Source organism: Anguilla anguilla, chromosome 4, assembly GCF_013347855.1.
Source record: "Anguilla anguilla isolate fAngAng1 chromosome 4, fAngAng1.pri, whole genome shotgun sequence".
Lineage (NCBI taxonomy): Eukaryota > Metazoa > Chordata > Actinopteri > Anguilliformes > Anguillidae > Anguilla > Anguilla anguilla.
In genome coordinates, this window is record NC_049204.1 from 37,282,463 (window position 1) to 37,309,968 (window position 27,506).

The 27,506-nt window shown below is 39.1% G+C and overlaps 1 protein-coding gene and 1 long non-coding RNA gene across 2 annotated transcripts in view; one reads left to right on the forward strand and one right to left on the reverse strand.

Moving 5' to 3' along the window:
* myo3a (myosin IIIA) overlaps positions 1 to 27,506 on the forward strand; it is a 92,427-nt gene that overhangs the window by 14,228 nt on the left and 50,693 nt on the right. The window contains exons 4-7 of the mRNA XM_035412833.1: positions 14,528 to 14,632; positions 15,275 to 15,374; positions 21,974 to 22,050; positions 23,495 to 23,640. Coding sequence (XP_035268724.1) covers positions 14,528 to 14,632; positions 15,275 to 15,374; positions 21,974 to 22,050; positions 23,495 to 23,640 — 428 coding nt within the window. The remainder of the gene's footprint in view (positions 1 to 14,527; positions 14,633 to 15,274; positions 15,375 to 21,973; positions 22,051 to 23,494; positions 23,641 to 27,506) is intronic.
* LOC118224957 lies at positions 528 to 1,705 on the reverse strand. Its single transcript, XR_004764731.1, has 3 exons — positions 1,648 to 1,705; positions 1,106 to 1,208; positions 528 to 934 (listed from the first exon to the last, which is right to left on the reverse strand). It is a non-coding gene; the product is annotated as an uncharacterized LOC118224957 (long non-coding RNA).

Genomic DNA, 27,506 nt, shown 5'->3' on the forward strand with positions numbered 1-27,506 from the left:
GAGAGAGGCAAGGCAGGGATTGCCTCTCTGGGGCCTCATTCTTAATTGCTTCAGTCATCTACTTCCCTCGCTGTTTGCCAGTCAAAAGGACCATCCTCTGCTTACCAGAAAGCCGGAAGCTACGCACAATGCGATTTAGGCAAATAGGATATGCTCCTGGATCAACATCACTATTGTTGTTCGTGGAACAGCATTCCAATTAATCAATTATTGCCCTCTGATGTCATCAGTGTGTGCCAAACAACCTTCCCCATTTCAAAGTTCTCAAAAACTCCCTGCTTTACAGAGATAAGCTTTTCTGTAACTCCCCAATTCAGTTCATAATACTGAACAAAATGTATTTTGTTGATTCTAAACAAAATAAATTAAACTGGGCGCTTTTGTAAAAACATAGTAGAGATGTAAGATGGGTGCTCTAGGAACTGGGGGAACAAAGCAATAGTAAAGTAAAACTGATTGGCATTCTAGATACTCCAAAAAAAAAAAAAAAAAAAAAAACACAAGGAAAATGGATTAAAAGCCTTTACTGTAATGTTACTGCACCTATTTCGATAATTCAGTTTAAATGAGCACTCTTATAATTTATATCAGTAGCTAGCTACCTAGTTAGATTGCTATTGCTAACACATATGCTTCCTAGTAGTTAGGCTAGTGTCGTGTTAGCTTAACATTAATACTGACAGGTTTAAGTTAGTGAACCACACAACGACCTGTGATGGTCACATTTTCTCTAATGCAGTATCTTGTATTAAAAAGAGATTATTCTGTGTCATTTCATACGCCATTATCCTGGATAGAGTTGTTGATGTTGATCCAGGGATGCTGATCACCATGTTGATCCTTGATAGATTTTCTAAAGTTGTGCCAGGAGAATCATTGTTATGTTGATCCATAATAGATTTGTTGATCCAGGACCACCATCACCACGCTGATCCTGGATAGATTTGTTAATGTCAATCCAGGATGATTATCACTTTCATTAGTCATTCATTACAGGCATTTAGCAGACGCTCTTATCAAGAGCGACTTACACAACTTTTACATAGAATTTCCATCGCATCAATTTATACAGCTGGATATATATGAAGCAATGCAGGTCAAGTACCTTGCTCAAGGTTTGCTAATGTTGATCCAGGGGCATCATTGCCATATTGATCCTGGACATACTTGCTAATGTTGATCCAGAATGATCACGTTATTGATTTTTCCTGTTGTGATTAAAGTTACTTAATTTTACCAATTTGCTTCCATTTCGCATAAAAAGTGTATACACTCTTTTGACAGATATGCCAATGATCCAGTGTAATAAAACGATTAGTTAAGCATTAATTTGTGAACCATAAAGTGTTACCGGCAAATTTGAACCACAAAATAGTTAGTCATTTTAGCTTAGTTAAGCACTGCACTACTAAGCATTAGTTTGTGAACTGTAAAGTGTTTCCAGTGAAGTTTAACTGCCAACTAGCTAGTTATCTCAGCTCGGTTAGGCACTGCACTACCTCAGCTACAAATACAACCCAGTAAGATAGTGCTCATATACATATATGAATGGTGGAAATAAGTTGCCACTAAAATAGTTTCACAAAATCTATGATTTTGTTCAATTTTGCAAACAGAAATGTAAAGATGGTGCACATAATAACGTACCTCTCTGGATACTGGGGCAGCTTAGCAGCTCAGTTTTTTCAGCTCAGCGTTGTTCAGCCTTGGGTTGTTCAGCAAACACTGATGACATCAGAGGGCAATGATTTGTTAATAGAAATGTTGTTCCAGGAACAACAAGAGCTGTTGAGCCAGGGGAATGTCTTACTTGGGTAAATGGCGTTTTTCTGGAAGCTACAGGGAATAGCAGTATGGCGTACTGGTTTAAGAATTTTGGGGTGCAGTCCAAAAAGTGCAGTTTCAGCTCCCATGCGGGGGTACTTTTGCTATACCCTTGACCTTTGTAAATATCCCACAGCATAATAATAAAATATAAATTATAATCTAGATAAATTGCCCCAAAAACTGTAATAGTGTCCACTTGGGGTCTATGAGAAATACTGCTATATGAAAATATATAATTAAATATGGAGCTGGATAATTTAAGGCAGTCACAGAAACCAAAGATAGATCTAAAAAAAAGTCAGTACTTGACTTGGTCATTGAAACAATTAAGCGAGAATTTTGTCGTCGCTAATATTAAAACAAGTATTTGAAAACCCCCATTTAAAGCACACTTACAGTACCGTATTTGTGTTTGATGATGATGATGATGATTATTATTAGTTGTAGTAGTAGTGGTATTGTGATGACCACCTGTTTTTTTTTTTTTGTAATTAAAAAAACAAAACAAAAAAAACGGGGGGGGGGGGGGGGGGGTGTCACATACAGATAATATGAAAATGTTCACATTAATTAATTATTTGTGAAAATATTTATTTAATAGCATGGTCAGCGCCTACATCTATCACTTGTTCTGACAATGCAAACGTGTGCCGAATCGACAGTGGTTTTCTATCAAAGCTACAGTGATATATTTCTCCTTTTCTCAAAGGTTGTATTATTTTTAGTGCTCTTCGGTGTTGCTCATTTCCTGGTGGAGGGTAAAGGAAAGTTGACAGGAGCACAGAGTGTTTTCTTTTTTCAGTAACAGTCAGGTGCTGAAGTGGCCCTCAGCTCCTGTCCTTCATGTTTCATCTAGGCCCAGAGGCTCTTTCAAATGCCAAGAGCTCCTAACAGTATAATAAGAGCCAACATGCTCTGAAAAGAAGTCTTTGTGGGGCTTGATTTGTATGTGTGCATGTGCGTGTGTGTGTGTGTGTGTGTGTGTGTGTGTGTGTGCATGTGCGTGTGTGTGTGTGTGTGTGTGTGTGTGTGTGTGTGTGTGCATGTGCGTGATATTTATGTGGCAAAATCTGCCCTTTCATTTTCCATCTGTGTTTTGAGGTCAGACGAGCAAACAAACAAACATGCTGTGAAGGTCAGTGAAGAGGTCAGCAGGATTGAGGGCAGATATTAGATTTTGTGTAATTATTATGGTGATAATGATGAGGGTGATTATTGTTCTGCCACCATGGACCTATGAAAAATGAAATTTGATCACTTCATATCTTCTCGTTTAAATGGAGGAAGGGTTCTCATTGGTTTGTTCTTCGGTGCAACCTCCTTCGTTTGTTGAGGCCTGTCTTTGGGATGCACCAGTGGCATCTCCTGCACAGAATAATTTTAGCATTGCACTCAGGAGTGAGGAAACGCTTTCACCCTCTGAGCTGTCCGCTATCATGTTCTCTCTGTGTCACTGCAGTTTACCCTGTCTTAACCTTGCTGGTTTGTTTCACACAAGACCAGTTTTTGAGCTCAGGATGAATGAGCAAAACACATATATTTTGATAACTTAATTCTGGTCTGACAACACATAGACGTGTGAGGGTGCCCTCTCTGACTTAATTCAGTTCTTTCCCTTTACCGTTCAGTCTAGTGGAGGGTGTATATTTGGTATGATTTCCTGTTTGTGTTTAGATACATCGTCAGGTACTGTAAACCCCAGAATTAAAGGCAGATTATGGCTGCTGTGTGGCTCATCCGGGTAAAGCACCGCTCTCGCTCTAGTACGTGGATGATCGAATCCCAACCATGCCAGTGCCAACAGCATGGGTAGGGCCACAGGACCACGTGTAATTGGCGGTCGTGTGCCTCGGCGTTCGGGAGGGATCTGTTCTCTCGCAACCCTCACTGGGAGATTGGGAGTCTGTGAGTCCGCCTGTTAAGGTGCACATGAATTGTCTTCCTCTGACTTATCTCTGTGCGAGCCTTGCTTTGGAGCTGCTACGGTGTGATAAGAGGTGACTCTCAACATTGTGGGCTTTGGATGAGAGCACGTTTTTCTGCACTCTCCTAAATTAATAGCCAGGGGTCCAGTTATGAGTGCTGATATATGATTGTGCGTTCCAAATTGGGAGGAAAAAAGGGTGGAAAAAACTGAAAAAGATAGGTCACTGCTCAATAGTCATTTGTTTATGGCCTGATCTAATCCATAAAGGATTGATCCCCTCTCTTTCTTACTGCTGGGTCATATTTACCAGTGATTAATAATTGATCCATTACACATCTATACTATCATGCCACACCAGTGGAGTCGCTAATCCAAAGGCTGTCAGACCAAAGGCTAAAGGTCACAGTGTGCGCTTTGCTTCTGTAATTACATTATGCACACAAAATGATGCTATCACTGAGAAAACTAGATTTCAGTCTTATTTTCTTCTGCTCTAAAGGAAGAGATTGATCTTATGTTACGAAAGAAGTACAAGGGCTGACTATTCACATTGATGGATAAAGCAATGTTTTTTATTCCAACTGAGCTTTGTATTTTGATGTGAAAAGTATTACTACATGTAAAAATGGACTGGCAGAGTAAATCCAGCTAATCGCTAAGCTGAAATTACTGCCTGCCATTTCGGCAGGGCATAATTGAGAAAAAGCTGCAGAGTGTATGTGTGTGTGTGCGTGTGTGTGTGTGTGTGTATAGGTGTGTGTGTGTATGGGGGGGGGATCGAAGGAGTGGGTGAGGGCAGTGCTGGTGGTAGGGGGGCGGGGTGTGTGTCCTACAATCGTCATGGTTACCGTTCTTTCCTCTGAAGTGTAATTGCCCATATTTTTGAGAGATCAGAGGAGCGGCTCGACCCCCCTCATTACTCCACAGCCTCCCACAAATTGCGCTCTCCATACTGTTACAATTGCAGCCTCTTTAGTTCCCTCAGCCCAGCCAGAATTAGGCTGTCCTTTATTTCTGTAGCCTGAAAAACACTGACAGACTGTTCTTCACTGCAGTGTATTGCCTCCAAGAAAGAACCATTGGCCCCTCAACCCTCGAGTATGTTCTACATTTGATCTTCAGTGAGGAACCACCAGGCCACACAGACAAATGTTCAGGACAGAATTCACTTTGAGAGAGTGCAGTCATCTCAGAACTGAACTGTATTAAAGTGATAATTCCCCCATTAATTTAGTGTTAATGGTGACATATTAACTGTGGCTTGGAAAACAGAAACATGACGGAAATGGAAATCATCTCTGATGTCCATTTTGTAAAACACTGCTCTACACCGCCTCTGCACTGAACACTAAATGATCAGGGAGTCTGAACATTGAGAAGCAATGTTTTAACAGAGTAATATGGAACAACCTGTGCCAGGCCTATATCCTAAATACTGGCACAGCTAGGGGTCGCTGGTAGGCAAAATGCAAAATGGAGTGTTGGCATCCCCATAGCCATGCTGATGCTTGTGATAAAATTTAGCTTCCAGTTCCATACTGCTTTCATAAAATGGATCCATCATCAGATGTTGTTATAAGCTCACAAAAATAAGAAGGCCATTTCAAATAGAAAACTGTAACAGACTATAAGGTGTATCCTTCCACGAGTTAAAGTTATTTAGCCACTAAGAGCAAGAGTTCCATTTCTGAACTTAATTAGCATTAATGAAGAATCTTAATTTTGCCCTTTGTTGTTGTTAATGGCTATTTTCTTCTCTGTGCACCAACAAGAGAAACATTGGACAGACCACTTTGAAGGTCAGTTATTGAGCCAAGGAGGCTTAATGAGCCTCTAAAAGTTTTTATTATGGTTGAATGGCTATGATGTTTCGATACCTAGGATGTTTATTTTACCCAAAGGTGTAATGAAACTCAAATGGTGCACGCACATTCTATACTTAATATACTTAACTCTGCTTTTTTCACAAATATTGGTGCTGTTAGGAAGAATACCAATCCGCATGTAGGTTGGGAACTTTTGAATTTAGCTATCCAGAAAGGGAAATGCAACGACCCTTATATTGTTGTTAATATTTACCTCCTGCAATAGTCCACTAGTATTGTTCTATACATACTGCTCTCCTTTCCACTGATTAACATTTTTGCTGTGGCAGTGTATCCCTCCTGTAGAGCTTGTTGGCTGCCTAGTTACTGTTCAAATAAATATCCCAAACTGTACCTATTTTTGAGGGCTTTGATTTTTAGTAATACCATGGTAAACTCTTTGTCTGTGCTACATGTCAGAAACATATTATTCTGATATGGCTTTCACTTAAAATAACAAAAATAATTTCTATTCAAAAGAGCATTATGACCATTTCCAAGGCTGGCTTCATCTATTTTTACTCTAATTTTGATTCATTATTTTCATGCTTTTCACATTTTTCTTTTTCCATTAAGGCTTGTTGTGTTTCAGAATAATATTTATAATCAAATTATTTGTGTATGTGTGTTTTCTATTTAAATGTTTTTTACACATTTGGTTAATGGAGTAGGCCTTAATTTGTTCTTAAAAGCACTGTGTTCACAGTCGTAGGACAACACAAATAAAGACATAACTCCAGAAAATGGATTTGCTTTTACATTAATTTGAGCAGAGCTTAACATTGTCTACTAATATATTATATAAGCTACTCTGTTGCCCAAGTGGGTGTATGAAAGTACCTAAGTCCAAGTGCTTTTATGAACAAGACAAGGTTAGTCGCTCAGCCTGGAGAAAGCATACATTAGGGTTAGCTGCTGTGGTCAGATATACAGTGGCCATCTGCAGAAAAACAGTAACCCCACTGCTCTGCTCCTGATGCACGGCTTCACTGGCATCTCCCCCACTCACCCCCAATACAAACAGTATTTACAGTATTTTGCTGCTCCTAACCTACTTGTCCCAGAAGTTGATTTAAAAAAATCATTTGAATGTGTATAAAATATTTTATTTAAAAAGAGAATTAGTATATATTTTTGTTGAAATTAACAAACTATATCCTACAACTAAAAGCTGCATTTGAACTATTCTAAATCCTGAACATAAAAGTACATAAACATGAAAAATTCATAGATTTGTATTGCCCTGTGAAGTGAATTTTGAAATGTTCACTTGTATTGTGTATTTCTGGCATACATTACATTTGATGAGGAGTCCTATTTAGCTGAAGTTTTTTGTCAGGCAAATGGTTTAATCTGGGAGCTTACACAATTTTCACACGTACCATACACGGTTACATAAAGAACTAAAAGGCATTCCACTATGGAGACAAGCCAAAGAAGCCTTTTTTCTGAGAGTGAGTTTATAATCCAAGAGTTTGCTTACTTCAAAATGAACACATGACAAATCCTCTGTTCACTCAAAAGATGACCATGCCTAATTTCCTCTTGCTATGTGCAGTACTATCACAGGCATATGCCTTCACTACAGTACTTTTAAGCATAGGTGGGTTTTAGAGCACATGTAGGTGATGTCACTCCGAAATGTAATGACCCCAGAATGGCTTTTAATTACATTTAAAGATGACCAGTGAAATGTTCTTACATTATTTAGAGCAATGGAGTATAAGCTACCTTAATATTTTGCACGACTGGAGTATTTTATTGGATGCCTATTGGATGGCATAGCTGGTTTGTGGGGGACAGAAAGAACTGCCCTTTTGAATAATAGACCTTTGATTACTACTGTCTTGGCCAGGGTGTATTTTATCATGAAAAATTACCACTATTCCAAACAGTAAATGCGTTCCAGTGGCAAGCCATTAATTACAGAGATCGTGCTGGTTGTTTTGCTCCTATCTCACTAAACATTATTACCAATTTAGATATCTTGGTCGGTTGTTAGCTAGACAGCTAAGACTGAAGGATTGTTTTTTATTGCTTACTGTGTAGCTGCCTTGCCATCAATGAGTTTAAGAAAAGGAACCATTATGCAAAATCAGATATGGTAGTGAGTTAGCTGTATAGAGAGACCAGTATTATATCAATCTAATAAAACTGTCATTGTTAAAACATGACAGAATTCCTCTGTAATATCATAGATATTGGACATTTCCATGTGTCTGTTATGAATGTCTTATGTAAAATAATTAGTCACTAGATGTAGTGCCCTCAGTGGCTGCAGTGTGGTTCTACTGATAGAGGTGCATGATGAGGTGTTTTTTTAAGTGTTTGGCCTGACTGACATCAGACAGCACCACTGGCACTTCTTCCATGCCTCCCATTGCCTTCAATACCCCAAGCTATGTTTATCAGGATATTTACTTTTATTTTTACAATGAATACAAACTGGGACTTTGTTTTGTAATGGCGCCTCCAGCACTTTCACTAATTGCCACTGACCTACAGCTCATGCCCACTGTCTTGTGATGTAACTGTAGATGAAAAGATGCATTGCCCTGAAAAATTGTTGTCTTACAACACATACAGAGCCGCATTTTGTCCATGGGATACATTATGAAAAACGCAGAAAAACACTCAGTTGGATATTAGGTTATTTGTATTGAACTATTAAGACCCAAAAATTATCATTCAAAATGAAAACCGTTGGAAATTGCTTCAGCCCATATCTGTGATGACTCAGAGGAAAGCAGGGCAGTGAGCAGTCACTTTAATGCTTGTTGTCGAATTTAACTATTGTCAATCTCATTGCTTTGTCAAAACATTTCTAAAATCTCACCCAGCAAAACGTAGTGCAGCACGTAAGCCTAAAAAGACTGGCAATAGAGAAATACCCTAGGGACAATCACAAGAGCATTAGCCTATTTTATACAGAAGGCTACATATTTTTGGTCTGCATGCACATTACTCCAAGTCAACTGAACAATGATATTATTATTATTATTATTATTATACAGTAATAAAAATAAAGTATATTATTATAGTAAACCTGAAACTATTTATTATATTTGTCCAGTGCTTCTGTTAATTTCCAAACAGTATCTTTGTGCATGAGTTTATGTTCAGTGCTTATTGTATCACGCAGTCTGCCAGTTGGTTTTACTGTGTCCATTCATGCCTGGATCCTTTTAAATAATCACAACCTGTTTCAAGCCTTTAGGCTCTGATAGCTTTATTGATTTCCCTGATACCTGAAATGAAGCCCTTCCTCGTGGTTCCAGGTCGTCTAGTTTGGCGTTATTAATTGGCAATGAGGTTTTAAAAGCCATTGTTTGTAAGGGCATTTCATTAAATGTCGGCAGAAACCAGACACCTCCTCATTATTGGAGTGTAAACGATAACGGCACCTGTACAAAAGAGCGACTCCGGGGAGCAGTCTTGTGGATTGTGGAGCCTGTCCAGCAAAAGCGGGTTTTGCAATCGCTTGTCCTGTCAAAGCACACGTTACTGATTAAGGTGATTCACCGTTCAAGACAGCAGACTTCTCTTTGGAACAACACGCACTGGCCTTTTCTTCCGTTTGTACAAGTCACTGAATTTTATCCCACTGCTGTATTGCCTGCGTACAGCCGCATATGTTTGTTGAATTTATGCTTTAATTAATAAGACTAAATTTATTTGGACAACATTTACTTGTTAACATATCAGATGAATGGTAGCTGAGCTCAGGAAAAAAAACATTATTTAAAGGTCAATCACGTGATTAAGCGGAGCACCTGCTTCACACGTTGCCTTTAAAGTTGCAGGACCACACTTTTCTGGAATTAAAAGCGCCGATACTATAGACACCCTTCGTTTATTTGATCTTTTAGTCCTTTATGTTTTTACATCACACGAACGTCAAGGTAGTTTTATGGCTTTAAAAAAATTACGCATATTCCTCAAGGCTATTTTTTCTGGAATGCTTGCGAAAGTTGTGAAGCCTACCCTGTAAAATTGCCGCAGTAGGCATCATAACTAGTTAATTTTCCTTTAAAAGCATATTTGTTTTATAGGAAACATTTGTTAGGTGTACTACTATCTCTCTAGTAGACCCATTTCCTCTTCAGTGTACATGAAACTGTAGATAGTAGATCATTAAAACTGAACCTACAGAAAGACAGGGTAATTAAGTAACATCAAAATATTTCTCTTGCGCCTAAAAATATAGCCCTAGTGAACAGCCAGTCTTAAGTCCCATCTTATAGGACATGATTAACTTTATGTCTTGCCTGGTATTTACAACTAATAATATACGCGCACTAAAGTGATTGGAAGTTATAAGCAGGAGGTCAAAAATGGTAAAAACACACTCGCCTCTTTAAATCCAAAGGCTTGCATTTCTCCCCACTGGATTTTTAAAGTACATATGTGCAAGCTGACGGGGATTCATAAAACCATAATAAGACCCGCATACTTACTGTTAGCCCTAGTGCTAATGCAGGAGTCATGTAGCCTAGTTCGAGACACAACCGGATCTCCTGATCTACTAGCTGTCTGTCTAATACTTTATTGTTGTTTCACAGCCATACACCCTGAAACACAAAATGTGACTGCTAAAGTTATTTGGGTAAGCACGTGTACATCAAAACGCTTAAGCTGTTCATATAAATATGAAGTATTTTTCTTTCGGTGTAATTTTATGACAGCTGATCTTGGGAGTGCTGTCGGCTGATGTCAAATCGAGCCAGCCCACGGCAGCTGAGTCTACATGGAATTCTGATATGTCGCTTCGCTTGGGAGGAGCCTGCACTGCCGGTAGATTGGCAATTACTGGGTCTTTAAAGCATTCACGAGCCCTTCTCTAAATGCAAAAATACCAAGTACCCAAAACGGTTCTGCGTCGTATTTTCCACCATCACCTTTTTAGACAGCACATTCTTTATATTGTAGGCCTTGCTTGTGACTAAAGTGTTTCTTCTATCGGCAACTTAATGGACGGGTGAAATACAAACGACAAAGTCGCCTAATCTTTTTAAAGGCATTGTTTTTTCTAGAACAGCTATTCTAAGTGGCTCCTGCAATTCAGAACTCCTGCCGGTTCTCATAATTAACTGTTCTAAATGGAAAGAGAATACACAAAGGAGAGGACACATTTGCAGCCTGCAGCCACAATTTTGTGAAAATTTGTTACATTACAGATCAGCAGATGCTCTTTTCCAGAGCGACTTACACAACCTTTACATGTGATGGGTACATTGAACATTAATATTTTGATGTTGCATTATTATCGAAAAAAATATACACAAATGTCCTCATCCTTATGAATGAGAGTGCTGATAGCATTAGCGAATACATCAAAACCGACTATTTTAGATTTTCCAGTTAGATTTCTTATTTAATTTGGACAGTTCCTTTCAGCAAAGTTGAAGTTCTAAATGATTTACTGTATGCACAAGCACACGTAAAAATAATGAATATGCAGGTAGGGCCTATATAATCTATCTAATGCATAAAAATAGTAATTGACGTTGTTTTAAGTTGACATTCAGTACTCAGTAACATAGATTAATCACTGAGTTTGTGATCAGTTAATTATATGGCACTGTCATTTGTGTCAAAACATCTGATTCTGTCAAAATATCTTAAGAAAAATTGCAATTGGAAATATTTACTCTTTCACATTTCTACCTCCATAGATTACACCATAAAATGCAGGTGCCAAGAATGTCAAAAAAATGAAAATGGCGACGATGGTGATGGTGCAGTCTTATTTATGAAATATATTCTGTGCAGGGTTCTTTTTTATTGAAATGCACTATTTTTGGTTGCGTTGGCAAGGGAACATCAGTAAGAATGAACTACAAAAGTCGAAATGAGTTAAGATACTATAGGCTCACCGTAGGTTTCAGTTAGGCCTGAACAATTTCTGCCCTGACTTCCTCAGAGTGCTATAACTGTACTATTAAAATCTGTTCAATTAAAGAAACCCCCTTTGCCATAACATTTTATGTGCATTTTATTTCAGTTTTTTTTTTTAACAACTGGAATCCATATGCTAAAAAAACAAAACATTTGTACTGAAAGCAAAAGCACAATGTTTTAAATTGCTAAGTCATGGGTTTAAAATGCAGTAAGCCTGAAAAAAGACACAAAATAAGATGCCACAGATGCACAAAATGTGCTGGATCACCAGCAGGTCTGCCAACAGTAATTATATTTTTGCACTCTATGGGATGATTGTTGGGGAAACTCAAAGTGTGATATCTGTCCTGAAACTGTGGTTTTCGACAAAGAGATTGTGTATGTACATATACAAATTCGAATTCAGAGCTCCGACTCACCCTGTTACCACCTTTTCACAAGGCAAGGTGTAGACAGCTCTGGATGTCTTTTAGTTTGCCAGCTGAAAACTATGAATCGCCGCTCTGCTGAAACTGTTGTCAAAGAGCATGCTAATAACATGGTGTACTGAAAAAAAAAACATTTAGTATAATAATGAACATGGACACGTTCATATCCCTTAGAAATATTCAAAATGAACTTCTTTAGAGACTGATTATACCTGAAACCACCTAGTGCTATATGCTCACAATGGTTAGGACAGAATCTCTCTCTCTCTCTCTCTCTCTCTCTCTCTCTCTCTCTCTCTCACACACACACACACACACACACACACACACACTCTCACTCTCTCTATGTGTGTGTGGGTTGCCCTTTATTTTATTTCAAAGGTATCACCTTTTAAGAAATTGCTGATCCAAATCATCAGGGAGAGAAAAGGGATAAAACCCTCGGAAGTGTATACACACAAAGTGTGCAAATTTGTTCCTTTTTATCGCTAATATACAACAAAATGTATATTTTTCTTTTTCCTGCGATTTTCTCTGCCATTCTGTCCTTTCATTGGTGTACACATTCAAGGGCATTTTGATTTTCATCTCTTTTGGGGCAGACTTGAGATAGCACAAAATAAGGGGTTATTGTTGTTGCCATGGCAACTCACGGCAATTTCGTCCAATTTCCGTAAAAGGGGTTGCTGTAGAACCAAAGAGATGTGACTCCTGTTCCATACATTTAAAAACTGCACCAAAGCCAGTGCTGATACCAAGGATTACAGTAACATGCATTGGTATTCAACATTATTATGTATGCAACCTAACAAGCAGTTGATCATAGTACAGTCACTTTAAGAAAAAAACTGGGAGATTAAATGTAAAAAAGCTTTGTATGACATGTGAATGATGTATCTGAGTCCAATCAAGAGATCAAATGAAACAAAAATGATCACAAAACAGAAAATGAGTTTCTCATATATCAGTATGAGAAACAATTAAGAATACCTGCCGTGAGCATGTCTATTGCTTTGAACTGAACGAGTGAAAGGAGGAGTTTGTGTGGATATAATGGGGTGGGAATGAGAGCGGTCGGGGATGTGCCTTAAAAACAAGAAATGGGGGTGGGGCATGCTTGGAGCACTTGTTCTACTGCACGATTGCATACTGAGATGGTGGGGTTCTATAGAGGATCATTATGCCTATTGTTCTGTATAAAGAGGTGAGGTCAACGCATGTCTTTCAAACGAAATCCATGTTAAAAATATCTAGGTTTCTCAGAACCACTTCATTTTCCACAAGAGCAGTGCAGGAGTGGAAGTGAATTGATTTTTCTTTTCTCAGCACTGCCTCTGCAAGAGTGAGGATTATTAGACAATTACCACGGTTATTCTCAAAAATTGTTTAAGAGAAAGCAAAGAGGCATGACATGGCTCTCGTCTGACATAATTCAGATGGCCAGGAGGGCCCTGATTCACCCACACAAGGTCACCTGTAATTATCCTCAATGCCATTTCATTCTCTGATTTCCATATGCAGGGTGACGTACAGGGCGTACTGTATATGTACAGAACTGGATATTTTGCTGAAGCATTTCAAGTTCCATATCTGTCCTAAGGACACAATGGCAGTCGCCCAACTATTTTAACTATTTCCTTTTGGAACCCAAGTTCTATAACTATCATAAAGAAGTGTCATCTGTACGTCCCCTCAATGCACCATGAATGTATAATTCAGAAAGGTTGCTTGTACAAAGGTTCCTTTAAAACCAATGTGCCATATTGCACATAGCTTTGACAAAAATATTTCTCATTATTTCTCTAGTTTATAGGGCTCATTACACTCAGGTATTCAGTGTTATATTGTACAGATATTGGTATTCATATTCTTTTTCCACACATACGTTTTTAAAACTGCAAAAATGTTGAATACCTCTGATCGTTCACAAGATGCTTTAAATGCTCAAATTAATGCAGGAAAATATTTATATCCCACTGAATTTCAGTTGCATGAAATCTGGCTTAATTTTTCAGGGTCTACCCACAGCAGAAAATATTACAAATTCACAGAAATAAAAGGGTTACTTAATGTTGAGACCATGACCAGAACATCTTTAATAATTGCAACGTTTAGTCATCAGCAAAGCTGAGTAAATCCTTCTTATGGAAATTTTTTCCAAAGGCGAATTCTCTCTCCTCTGACTGTTTCTGACAGATAAGGCTTTAAAGATTGCCAAACAGGCTGCACTGTCAGGGCGGCAGCCCGTCTCAGAAGCCGGATTCGCTTTGACATCATCATGTGGTTTACGAATCCTTTATCTTAAGGAGCAGTATGTTAGGAATAAAGCTGAGATAAAGATTTCTTTGTAGGGCTATGATCTGCATTTGCTGAGTCATGCCAAGGCATACCTAATATCAGAGTGGGATTGAACCTGCGCATTTACAGTACAACATCCACAGAACACGAATCGTAAATAGTATAACCTTTTTGTGCATATATAGCATTTCAAAACAGATTTAAATGTTTGGAAAGAAATTCTGTTTTTGATGTGAGGGAACTGTGAAAACCTTTTGATTGTTCTCCTTTCTGTATTCTAGCTCTGTAATGGTGGATCGGTGACTGATCTAGCCAAAGGCATGCTGAAGAGGGGGGACCGAATGGACGAGGCCATAATAGCGTACATATTACACGAAGCGCTCATGGTGAGGCTGTGTGCACGGCGTGCGCGTGCTTGTGCGTGCATACACTTCTAAGTGTGCGTACACACAACCTGCTAGCCTTTCTGGAACATCTTCACCCAATGGCAAGACAGTTTATTTCCCCAGCCATAGCTGTCTTTTCATTTAGTATGCAAAATTTGCCCTGTGTAAAACAGGTATGCGAGGTCTCATCTTTACATCTTTTTTAGGCCAACAGCACTGGTGCGATGCACGGTATATGCACAATGTATGCAATGCTTTTATGATATGGCCTTTTAGTGCGCTTCATAATGGCCCTGTAATTCGCTTTGGATAAAAGGAACATGTGCCATATTAATAATAATTATAGCAGGACAGCTATTGTGAAAATATGGCTCCGGTTTAGAGCCGCTTGAAGGAGTTTTGAACTTATGCCTGTGATACATTTGAGGCATAGGGGGAAAAACTTGTGTGAGTTGTGGTCTGTTGAATAGGGTTTAACAAGTTGGGTGTGATTTTATTGGGAGAGAGGACATTTTCTCCCCATTTTGCTCTTTGGCCTCCCTACACCTTCAGACGCCATGTTTAGATGCATGAGCAGCAAGCAGTAAGCCGTTCCTCCTCAGAGCTGATGTGGGGTGACAGGCCTGTCTCTCCTCCTGCCAGGGGCTCCAGCATTTACATGCCAACAAGACCATCCACCGTGACGTCAAGGGAAACAACATCCTGCTGACCACTCAGGGAGGGATTAAGCTGGTCGACTTTGGTTTGTAATAATTAATTAGTGTATGTGTGTGTGTGTGTGTGTGTGTGTGTGCAAGAGTGTCTGGGTTATTTTATACATTTTGCATTTATATGTGTATGCTAGTTTGTGCATGAGTGTGTATATGCTATATATGTGTATGTACATGTATGTGTGTGTTGGGGAGGGGTGTGCAAGTGTGTGTGGATTATTTTGTACATTTTACATTTGCACGTGTATGTGTATGTTTGTGTGTGAGTGTGTATTTGATTTTGTGTGCAATTATTGTGTGCAAGTGTATGCGCGTGCATGTGTGTGCGAGAGCGTGTGGGTGATTTTGTGCATTAAAATATGTTCCTGTGTGCGTGCTAGTTTGTATGTTTATGTATGCGCTTTTGTGTACATATCACAAATACAAGTGCATACGTGTGCATTCTCACCCACTGATGCGCTAAGCTTTTACTGCCGTGGTGCTTGCAGAGTTAACTGCTTCCCACTTTGTAAAGTGCAGAGAACATTAACAGTGCACAGGAAGAATATGGACGGTCATGATCAGTAATGCAGTTCCAGGGAACATTGCTTTTTAAGGCTGCGCATTAAAATCAAAGCAGACCTGCTCATTTGTCAGCAGTGCAGAGCGCTTTAATGTACGTATTATTATGGGTTCGGAATAATTTCTTTTACATTTTCTCGCAGAAATTGAGCTCTTGGTCATCCTTGCCTGCTGCAAACAGGCCGAGGAGCCCTCCTGAATGCTTTAGTTTAATCCCACAACTGAATCTTCCATTTTCTCCTGAGGAAGTGGAAGCATAGCCAATCAATTGCATTTATTCAGTTTTAGAGCACGTGCAATTCAATTAAACCAGACTTTTTCAGATTTATTCTAACAAACTCTAATGGTGATGAAGACTGGAAAATTAGAGAAACAGGAAGAGAAGTGAGCCTGAAAATTGTAGTTACCTGAGCTGGAGGGGGCTGCTTTTTTAAAGAGCTAGTGAGCATGCTGTTTACAAAGAATCCTTCTGTCTCCAACTTTCCAATCCTCACTTTTATATGCAATTATTAAAATATAAACATTACAAGGGCAACAAAATTTAAATCAAAATACATTGTTCAGAGTAAAGGCTATTTCAACTGTTAACAGCATAATTTCCTATTTAAATATGATTTGGTCAGTATTTCCATACAGTGAATTAATAGCTTGGGACATTTACTGATGATAAAGCAGTCAAACATTTTTAGCAGATGTCATATATACAGATAGTTTTGTAGCTGGAGCCAGGCTAAATTGGTTATGCCTTACAGTTCCTGAAGGCCACAGACAAAACACGTTGCTGCATAGGCTACTGAAATTCACTAAGTAGCAATTCGCTTTTGCCATCAGTTGTTCATTCTGGATTTTTTATTAACCGTGAGCAATACATTTTGTCATGCCTGGTGACACAGCATAATAATAAACTTTTTTCAGTCAGCAAATACAAGTTGCTTGCCTAATTTTTATATAGTGTTAAAGCAAATGTAAATGACCTTTGACTGGCTAATGTTGATAACGATTAAATGTTAATTTCTATATAACACTGCAATAATGTAACGCATTCACAGTTTTTTGCTTCACAAGTTAAGTTTTAGAAATTTAACAGAAGCCTCTGCATAGGCATGTGGAAATTAAAATGAACATTTTAAAAAATATGGTATTTTTAGTGCCAGTTCATAATCAACAGGCTGGCTTGCATGGGTCCATGTACTGATCTGTCATTAAAGAAATCACTTGCTGGGAGTAAATTAAACCATTTTTGGAACTGCAGGATTTGTAGCATTGTAATCCTAATACGCTACACACTTGTCTTTAATTTGTAGTAGATTGTAACATTAGCCTATATTTGCTATGAACACAAGCAGTTGTTATTTAATTTGATTTTGAAACAAAATTAATTAACTGTCATCTTGGAGTAGCAACTGTCTGTCTTCCCATGATTGGATATCTTCCTGTGCCAGAGAACTCAATATAGTGTGTCTGAGATTTAAGCATGAAAAGGCGGGTATTTTAAAGAGTTGCATGACCACTCTGTCATGACTATGGGGGCTAATCACTCCATGAAAACTCATTTTTGTTGGCGCAAACCTCATATCTCAATACGTTGAGAAAAGTGGCACTTATTGGAAGACAGCACAAGATTAATCTGGGAGGTTTGATTGAATTGCATATGCTCTTGAACAATCAAAGTGCAATTTAGTGAATCCTCCTCTTTCCATTAGAGCTCAAAGATTTCAACTTTTTAGAACTGAATATGTTAGCGTAGCATTTACATTAGAAAACATCAGGCCCGAAACAATACTGTAGTATCTCTTTTGAATAATCGACATTGTTATTTATGTAAAGCAGTGTATTATTAATGCCAAAAAAGCTTTTAAGTCCTTGATCCTCTTTCTGCTCTGAAATGCTTTGAGGTGCCCCCATTTTGATAAACACCCTTTCAGCATTCTCTGCACAATCTCACTTTGATCTCTCAAGATTTTTAAAAGGTAGGATTTCAATCTAATCAATACAATGCGGTGTCATTCGCTTTACATTAATCTGTTTTGTCACAATAGTTTTAACTAAATTCAGTGACTGCTGATTGTGTGATGGTGGATAATATTTGAGAAGGAAAAACAATGCAACATATGTTTGAATCCTTTGCTCATTTTAAATTCAAAGCTTTATAGTGGTAGTGTTATATTAAGCATCCCCATATATCCAACTCTCAATTCACTCCTAATTTGGAATGTTCAATCTGTGACCGCAGCCATGTTAATGTGTGACCCCACTGCCGATTCAGACAACCACTGTCCTCTTCTGAAAGAATACGTGCTTCTTTTCACATCGCAGGCTACAGCCAATCTCGCACAGAATAGAGTCGGAAGATGTGGCATATTTGACATGTCTTCCACGGGTGCCCGATTGATCAGTGGTGTAGAGCGATGAAATGCGGACACCAAAGAATCTCAACCTCCCCATCCCACCCCCCTTCATACCATGGGCCATGCAACCACCAATTCAGGCCCTATGGGGCTGACAGTCTGCTCTGGCATGGTCCGGACTTGATCCAAGGCCATAGGGCTCATCCATGCAGCACAGCATGGTGCTTTGACTGAATGTGCCATGCTGTCCTCAGCCCAAGTCTTTACCTCTGGCTACGCTCCCTCAGCAGAAATTACTGACTTCCAATAACTGCGGTGTCGGCCCCAGTGGAAGGCAGGGCAAAGCACTGCTGTGCAGAATGGTGGGGTGGGGGTTTGGTATAACTGAACACAGGATGTACAGCCGCTAGGTTCAGGTTGCAGTGGACAGGAAGGTTATGCGTAGCATTTATGGAACATCACACCTGGGTCACGGTTAGATATGCGGCTTTACCTGCCCTCTGCCACGGTCGGCACTCAATTTCCCTGAATTTGCATCTGTGGATTTGAATGAAAATGTTTTGTATGTTTTTCCTTGGCCTCTTTTCTAAAATCACTGGAGAGGTTGCAGCTGTAGAAGGATTTGATTTCTACAAATCTAAATTCTGCTGTCATATGAACCATTACGTAACTTTCATCTGTCGGCTGGTGAGACACTAATTCAACTGCAGTGCCTCATGACGTGAATGGTAAAAGAAGTGATGATTGCTGGTGGCTTACGTACAGTAAGTTGTCCTCAAGGGCAGGCTTACAGAGTATGGAAAAATCCAGGATCACAGGGCTGAAAAGACTGACAGAGAACATCATAGCAGAGGCTAAGGGAACATTTATTGGGAATTTGAGTTTCCCAGCTCTGATCCCCTTTCCTTTGCAAACCACCTGAAAATGAAAAAGTATTTTCAGAGTATTTTCTTAGATATCGTGGTATGGCTATAGTGCATCGCACTGGCTTGCTGACCCAAAGAATTTCCCCTTTATTTTGAGCTGCAGCCAGTCTCAAATGAATAATTTCAGAGATCATTTCATACAGATAATAGAGCCTTTTGTTTTATGATGTGATGTTATCTGTTCTTTCCCTGTTACTGAAGCCAACTGTATGAATCAATGCCCCTGATACAGAATCTGACATTTTATTCTCATTTCTTTCAATGCAGTTGTTGGGAAAATTAGCAGAAACAAGTTTACTGAAATTAAGCTGGCAATGAGTTCAATATATTTGTGAGGATTAGAAAACATGCTAATAAGTGGTGCATGTAAAGATAAAATATGTTATTTTTATTTTTAAGAAGTGTTTGAAGATATGAATGTTCAAATCACATTATGAGCATGGAGCGTTCATAAACCAGATGATTTATCTCTCAATATTTCTGTATTATTATTATTATTATTATTATTATTACTTCAATTCTGTATGATTTTCAATTGCTGAAAGATCCAATATGAGTGCCCTACCTGGGAATTAATCGTGTGATCTTCTGGTTAGAAGTGCAGATCTGGATCACCGAGCATACCTTGAGGGAAAATGAGTGGGTTTGGTGAGGTTTCTGGGTGGGAGAGGGGGTTCACGTGCCTGGCACTCCATGCATGCTCAGTATCATGCTGCGATAATCTGAACCATGAAGCTGGGTGTGTTGTGCGGAGCACACGGTCGGCTGAGCAGCAGAATTGATAAAGCCCCCGCAGTGACTCATCACTGAAAGAAAGACATTATTGGGCGAAAAAGGGGCCAAAATAGAATAGAATGGAAGAAAGCGGCTTTTCAGTTTCTTCATAAATATTCAAATTGACAGCGTTATCTCTCTGATAATTATTAAGCATCGCCCAGAGGCCGAGCTTCTGGGTAATGTGGTGGAAAAAAAAGGGAGAGAGGAATTTTTTAATCTGCGTGTGTACATGCACATGTGTGTGTCTCTGTGTGTTTGTGTGTGTGTGCGTGTGTGTGCGTGTGTCTGTGTGTGCCTGTTTGTGTGTGTGTGTGTGTGTGTGTGTGTGTGTGTGTGTGCAACCATGTCTAGTGTATTGTATGTGTGTTCATATATGTCAGTTTGTGCATGTATGTGTGGGGGGTGGGTTTTCTTTCGTGTGTACATGACAATATGCGTGGGTATGTATGCAAGCTTGTGCATGTGTTTGTGTGTGTGTGTGTGTGTGTGTGAGAGAGAGGGTGAGAGAGAGAGAGAGAGAGAGAGAGAGAATTTGTGGATGGGCATGTTTGTGTAGAAGCAATTTGGAGCACAGTGTATTCATCTTGAAAATGTTTCTCGCTCCTTTCCCATTTCAATAATCACTTTTGATCTTTGTTCATTGCTCATCATTTCTGATGCTACTTAAGCCCATGAAGTCAGTCAAAGGGGGAGAGAGTAGGTCAATTTATTCTGATTTTTGAATCCACTCATCCAATGTCAGCATTGTAGCATTTTGTAAAATGGTGCCTCCGCCCCCAGGGCCTCTATATTACGCTACAGTGAGTATCCACTCCCCTGTGCATGTGCTAATATACATAAATAGGGAATCTCCTGCAAGCCACCATATTCCCTAAGCTTCTCCATGACTGTCGACCATTTTTAGATATGGTTTGCTCCTTTCTTTCACAGTCCATTAGAGATTTACATGCTAATTTGTTTGGACTGAACTCATGGCTGCGAGCAAGACGCTGGTGATCATCCGGGTACTTTTCCACGGACATCACAATGTAGTCAAAACAGACTGGAACTGAATGAAAAATAAAAACAGTTTGGAGACTTCTGTCAGTAGTAATATTTTATGTAATTACATTTTCTGTTTCATTGGAGAAGATTCTTTTCCTATTGTTTGTTTGCATAATAATATGTCTATAATTTAGTGTTGGGAATCTAAGATACGTGGACTTGTTAAACATGTCCCTAATTTTCAGTCTTTTTTTCTGCTAAGCCTCAAGGCTTCAATGAGAACATTATTCCAATGTAACCGTTAATGTTCATTTTTTCATGAATAAATATTATTACGGGTGGGTGGTTTGGGAGGGGGACACTGAATGATAAGACATGTCTCTAGCAAAGCATCTCTTTTTCCAGAAAGCAAAAACAAAAGTAAAATTCTCCTTATCTGCCTTGCTGCTTCTCATTGGAATGTTCTCAGTGGATCTCCATTCAAATGATTTAAGTCCCGTGGGTTGCAAAACTATTTGTACCTCAAAATGATTCATCATTTGCATTAAAGGCATCACTTTGTGTGTGCGTGAGTGTGTGTGTGTGCGCGTGTGTGATCCTCCTGCATGTGTTGGTGTGAGTTTTTGTATGTGTGGGCTTAAGCTCTTCAGATTTTATTTGAAACATTTCTACAGACGTGATGTCCTGTGGAAGCACAAACATTTTCTGTGCAAAGTTACCAACAAGTAAGAATAATGTATTGAGGATAAATGTATTTTACAGTAGCTCATACATTGTTTCAAACCAAACCATTTAGTAAAATATAAAAAATGAACTTTTTGTTCATTATTTCAGCGTGTGACTGCTGAAACCGAGCTGAGTAGAATGGAAGGATCTGCAGATCCCGGCCCACGCTAAACCCATGCATTTCAGTCGGGGGAGCTCATACCTTACATCACCTCTCAGCGCATTTGTTTTATGATGCATTAGATGCATTTGATGCATGTGTTGCTCGTCGTCCAGTCATGTTGATCCCCTGTCTTGTGCTCTGTCCAGGCGTGTCTGCTCAGCTGACCAACACGCGGCTGCGTCGGAACACCTCCGTGGGAACGCCATTCTGGATGGCCCCAGAGGTAGACCCCGTCTAATGCTCCCGAAACCAAACATTCAACATTTCTTATTGAAGTTATTATGGGGCATTGTGGAACTGGGTTTATCATCACGGCTATGGCTTGAGCTTAGACTACTGTTTGGACTAAGAAAAGAGCTAGGGGCTTTTGGTTTTTCAAGATTTTTATTTTATCTGAATGCATATCTGTGTGTCCTAAGGGTAATGATTTGGGGAGTAGTTAGGCCCAGTTGTATAACTGTTCTTGTACATTTTAGCATCATGTTTTATGTCACTTGCTGCAGTAATTATGGCTCTGCAATTGTGAGCAGGTGTCTGGGATTGAATGCACTTTGCTTGCAAATATTTTATAATAATTAAAAAATACTACTCTGATTACTAATAATCACTAGTCAATTTAGGCCTACACAATGAGTGTATATATAAGTGAATATATACTCACTGTGAAATGGCAACAATCTGTGGAGCCATCTCAGGCTGTAGTTATATGTTCTTTTATCTTTATTAACTTTTTTGAACACAAACTAAAATTATTTTAAAATTGGTCTCTGTAAGCATCCTAATTCAGAGGTCTCGGTGTCTTTTATAATTTGTTTCATTATTTATCTTTCTTTTTTTATTTGCCTGCTGTCCCATAGTTTACTTAAGTTTACATGCAGTTTACATAAAGGTGGATTAGAAGAGGAGGTCCAGGGAGGAGGTCCGGTTTCTGCAGCCAGGTCTACGTAAAGATTTAAACTTATTTGAAAGAAAAAATACCTTTCAAAACAGGTATCCAAAGTGAGGAGAATCATCCAGAAGGGATGGATTGATTATAGGCTTTGATAAGAATTGAGATATTACATATATTTATTGGAAATATTTCAAACCAGAAGAGAAGAGAACTAGCTGGCCAGACAGATGGAGTACGTTAATGAATGAGACCAGTCAGGATGCACTTTTCTAAGAACTACAAAGATTGATCCTGGTGTTTATCTACAGTAAATCAGATTGATTGTGTTCTCAAAAGCTACAAATAATTTTGTGTCAGACAGAAATGATACTTCTGTAATAGTGAATATTGGTATTGGGGGAAAAGGACACATTTTGCACTAATACTAGGCAAAAGGTGAGTCATCTCAAGTTACTTCTTTTTGGATTTCTAATGATTTCTAATCTTTGATTTCAGCACCATCCTGTCTAGCCTTTATTTTTTTAAGCTGTCAATGGTATTATTATATTTTGTATGTTCTTCAAATGTTCTGACGTAACAGGCTTTGGCTAACCTTTCTTTATGGCCAGAATACAAATTTCAAACTGTAATTTTGGAACTGAAACTTTTGTGGTACATTTGCTTGTTGAGGCGAGCGGGGTCCTCTCTGAAGGATTTTTCTCTTTGTCTTTCTGTCTTTCTCTCTCTATATCTATCTTTCTCTCTTTCTTTCTCTCTGATGGGGATCACCCTACAGGTGATTGCTTGTGAACAGCAGCTCGACTCAACCTATGATGCCCGCTGTGATGTCTGGTCCCTTGGAATCACTGCCATTGAGCTGGGGGATGGAGACCCTCCACTGGCCGACCTTCATCCAATGAGAGCGCTTTTCAAGATCCCCAGGTGAATATCTTTCTTCAAAACCTGGTTCCATATCTAGTACAGACTGATGCTTGATTGTAGAGAGTTTTCCTTTTGATGCCACTGCATCATGGCCATGAGTGAACTGGCAGTTTTGTCATGTCTGATATAAGGTAAAATGGGGGAAGAAGCCCCCTTTAAGAACAATGTCAATATACTGGTAATTAGAATTTATTTGGATGGCAGTTGAGCATTTGCATAATGTTTGTGTTTATACTAGTTCCCTCTCAGAGAAAATTGTATTTTTTCCTCTAGATTTTATTTTAAAATTTTACATTTATTTATCTTGTGCTCTGTAATTTTCATTGTCTCTAGTTTGTTTTATATTGTCTGTTTGCCATCATGTTATATGTGCTGCTGCCTGCCTTGGTCAGGGCACTCTTGAAAAAGTCATGAAAAAAAGTCAATATTTCTAATCTCGATGAGGTTTTCCTGGTTAAATAAAGGCTAATAATAAAAATAGTTTCAATAGGCGAATTTGTTGTTATAACAAAAAATAAAATCATGTAAAGGGGCAGAAAGCCCCCCAGGGTCCACCTTGCTCCAGCTGCCATTGATGTTTACAGACCTTATCATTTATATTTACATTTTTTCAAATCAACTCCATCTTTTAAAGTTGGCGTTGTTTACACTTACAGTACAAAAGTGAACAGTTTTTAAGGAGAATTGAGTGGCTTGGTCATTTTATTTGTCATAAGCCATTTGGAAATGAGAAATCAGTGTACAGGAGAAACATAATATGAATTTGTTAATTCATTAAATTATTAATATTGTGTAAATTAATTTGCAAATAACTGCAACATTTAATTTAATAAAAATATTGGTGACAGATTGAAAAAGCAATATTAATGAAAATATATTTCACATTCAATTCATAAATGCAATTACCTAATTTTTAGCAACATTTTTTCCATTCAAAATTAGGTGACTGACGCTGACGAGGTACCCGATGAGTAAGAGCCAGCGTCTAGGTATCTAGAGGGGTATAAATCTAGGCTGAGAGACCTTTCGTCAAAAACGGTCTGGCTTAACCCAAAAATAGCACAGACTTTATCCGGATACAGCCTAGCTGTGTTTAGTTGGCAAGAAAACTTTCACCTTTCAAACAAATGTAGCCAGGTTTTCATCTGAATGCCTTTCACTGATTTTTAACCAAATTTTCTCCACAAATATGTTCACTGGGTAGTGATCAATGCTAATGGAATCTAGTTAGTGAGGCATGTACAAAAATCTGTGTCTTTATTGCTGTATCCTCTAGAAAATTCAAAAAATTCTTAAAGATTCATTTTGGGCCAAAATACCTGGGGGCTTTTTTCCCAAAATCCAAGCAGGTTTCTTTTCTTTTTCTACCTTTAAAAAATTAATTTTCCAGATGATGCAGAGTCCTCGTGTCTGGATTTATGAATCCTAAAAAAAAGCTTCCTCAGGCAAATTATATTGTCAAGATATGCTTCAGATTTACTTTTTTCATCTTGGCTGGACATAATAAAAGTATTCACTTATTATATCTCATTTTTCCATCTCTGTGAACTGAAACAATAAGAAACCCAGTGTAGCATCACAATTATGCCTTATCAATATCAAGCTAATACAAAAGCATGAAACTGATACAAATCAATTTCCATTTATAAGAAAACACTATCAAAGTTAGTCAACAGAGGTTCACTGCAGTTCAAGAAACTGCCAAATCGGTCAGTGGCATAAAACATTGCATTTGTGCAGGAGTAAATTATCAATTCTACTACTGACTATCCGTGCTACCTCCACCAGGCCCATCTGTGCTACTTTTGTCGGCAAAATCGGGCCCTATGAATTGTATAAGTATTTGCTTTCTGTAGAGGAGAAAGAGAAAACAAATAATGAATTTTGCTGTCGTTCCATGAGAACCATCCAGAATTGCTTTTTGACAGTTGTTTTGACCCTAGGGTTAAGCAGCCCTGGACCTGAAAGTCCAGGTTTTTTTTATTCCATTCCAACTTGATTGAACAGTTTGTTTGATTATGAAGAGTCTGGGCCTGAATATTCAAGTGTCCATGATGGAATTACCTCAGCACATGGTCACGGAGTACCTCAGCACATGGTCACCTGTGTTCATTAAGTATAGTAATGTATCCGTTATATAGATTTGGGAGGTAAAAACATGAACAATTCCAAATGTGAAATCAGTTTGGGCTTCATTAAACAATGGAATTGTTTATTCATCACAGGGGTGAGTTTTTATTTGCTTTTAAATGTTTTTCTTTGTTCTCCGTTTACAAAAAAACTGTTCATGATCTCCTTTGACTAGAAAAGGGGTAGGCAATGTTGATTCTGGAGGGCTAGTGTGTATGCAGGTTTTTGTTTCCACCAAATACCTGGTTAAACGAGATAACTGGATATATAAACCAACACAGGTTCACTGGCAGATTCGATCACAGTAAAATGTTTCATATAGGAGCACAAGAACAGCCATCAGCTGTCATTAATGTGCTTCTCAAGAAATACGGCTAAAATGTCAGATGCTGTAAATGTTAGGGCTAATTAAGTAATTAAGAGAAGTTGGCATGAAAACCAGAAACAGATATGACCCTCATTGCTCATGTCTGGGCTGGATAAATCTCTCTCCTTAAAACAGCCTGATGCAGGACTGGCTGTGATTGCAAGGCTGAAAGCTGGCTTTCATTGTTAGCAGCTTTGTTAGGCTTAAATGCTGCTTAGTTATTGCATGGCTCCCTGCCCATTCACATTGTTATCCTGCTCATTCTATGGGAGAAAGAAATTGGCCTGTTTTGTCAGGCCGCCTCTGAAGGAGAAATTCGATAATCTATTGTGCTGTGAAGTCATGTTTATATTCAGCTGCAGTGCTAACTTACATCAGTGATGTCATCTCAGAAGCTGTGTTTGGTTGGTCCCCACCCCCCCACTGTGTCTAATTGGGTCACAGACCGCCGCTGTGGCTGTTCCATCTATCGCTAGGGCCTCCAGGCGTGTGGATGCATCACGTGGCTTCCTCTTGACCTCCCTTTGCGACAACCCCGCAAGAAAGATCTCCAGAAGCACTGGAAGTCTGACCAGCACCCTCAAAACATGCTTGAAAATGTTGCCGGGGAGGAGGGGGGTCTGGGGGGCAGGGGGATGGCACTGATGTGGGCCCCTCTAATTACAACAATTATTATTTAGAATGCTCATCCTGTTTCCTCAAAACCTTCTGCTAAAAAAAGGGGGGGGGGGTTGTTTCAAATACATACCAACCACGTGAACTTGCAGCTCTGCCAATGTATCTGTTTGCAATAATAAAGATAGTGTGGTTAAAAAAACGTGGTAACATTGCTAGATTTATTGCAACTACCTAAGCATCATTTACATCATTACATCACATAGGGGAAAAAAAGGCTCAAAATTATTATTTCACAGAAATGAGGTGGTGTAACAGCTGTGAAGCAACGGGCTACCAAATATTTCACGATTGCACTAAAAGGCAGAAGCTTACCCTGACACATTCGGTGGTGCAGGACCAGTGAGTCTGTTCTTAACCAGCTATGGGGGGAACAGGACCGCGTGCGCCCCACATTGTCCCCTCACAAAGGCGCTTCACTGAATCACCTGTAAGCCATGGCAAATTACGGCAATCTCCTCCTCCGGCGTGGGCCTGCAATCACAGGGCCGTTATCTCATTGATGCATCTAAATTACTCTGGAGTGATGTGCTGCCCGGCTCTCACAAGCCTGACCTGCATTCAGAGGACAGGATGATTTGGCTTTGGGGGGGGGGGGGGGATTCTAGCTTCATGTCCTACACCCCCACCCACCACCACCCCCATTTAAAGGGCAACAAGGACTATTCCCTGGAAAATAATAAGTAGTACTCAA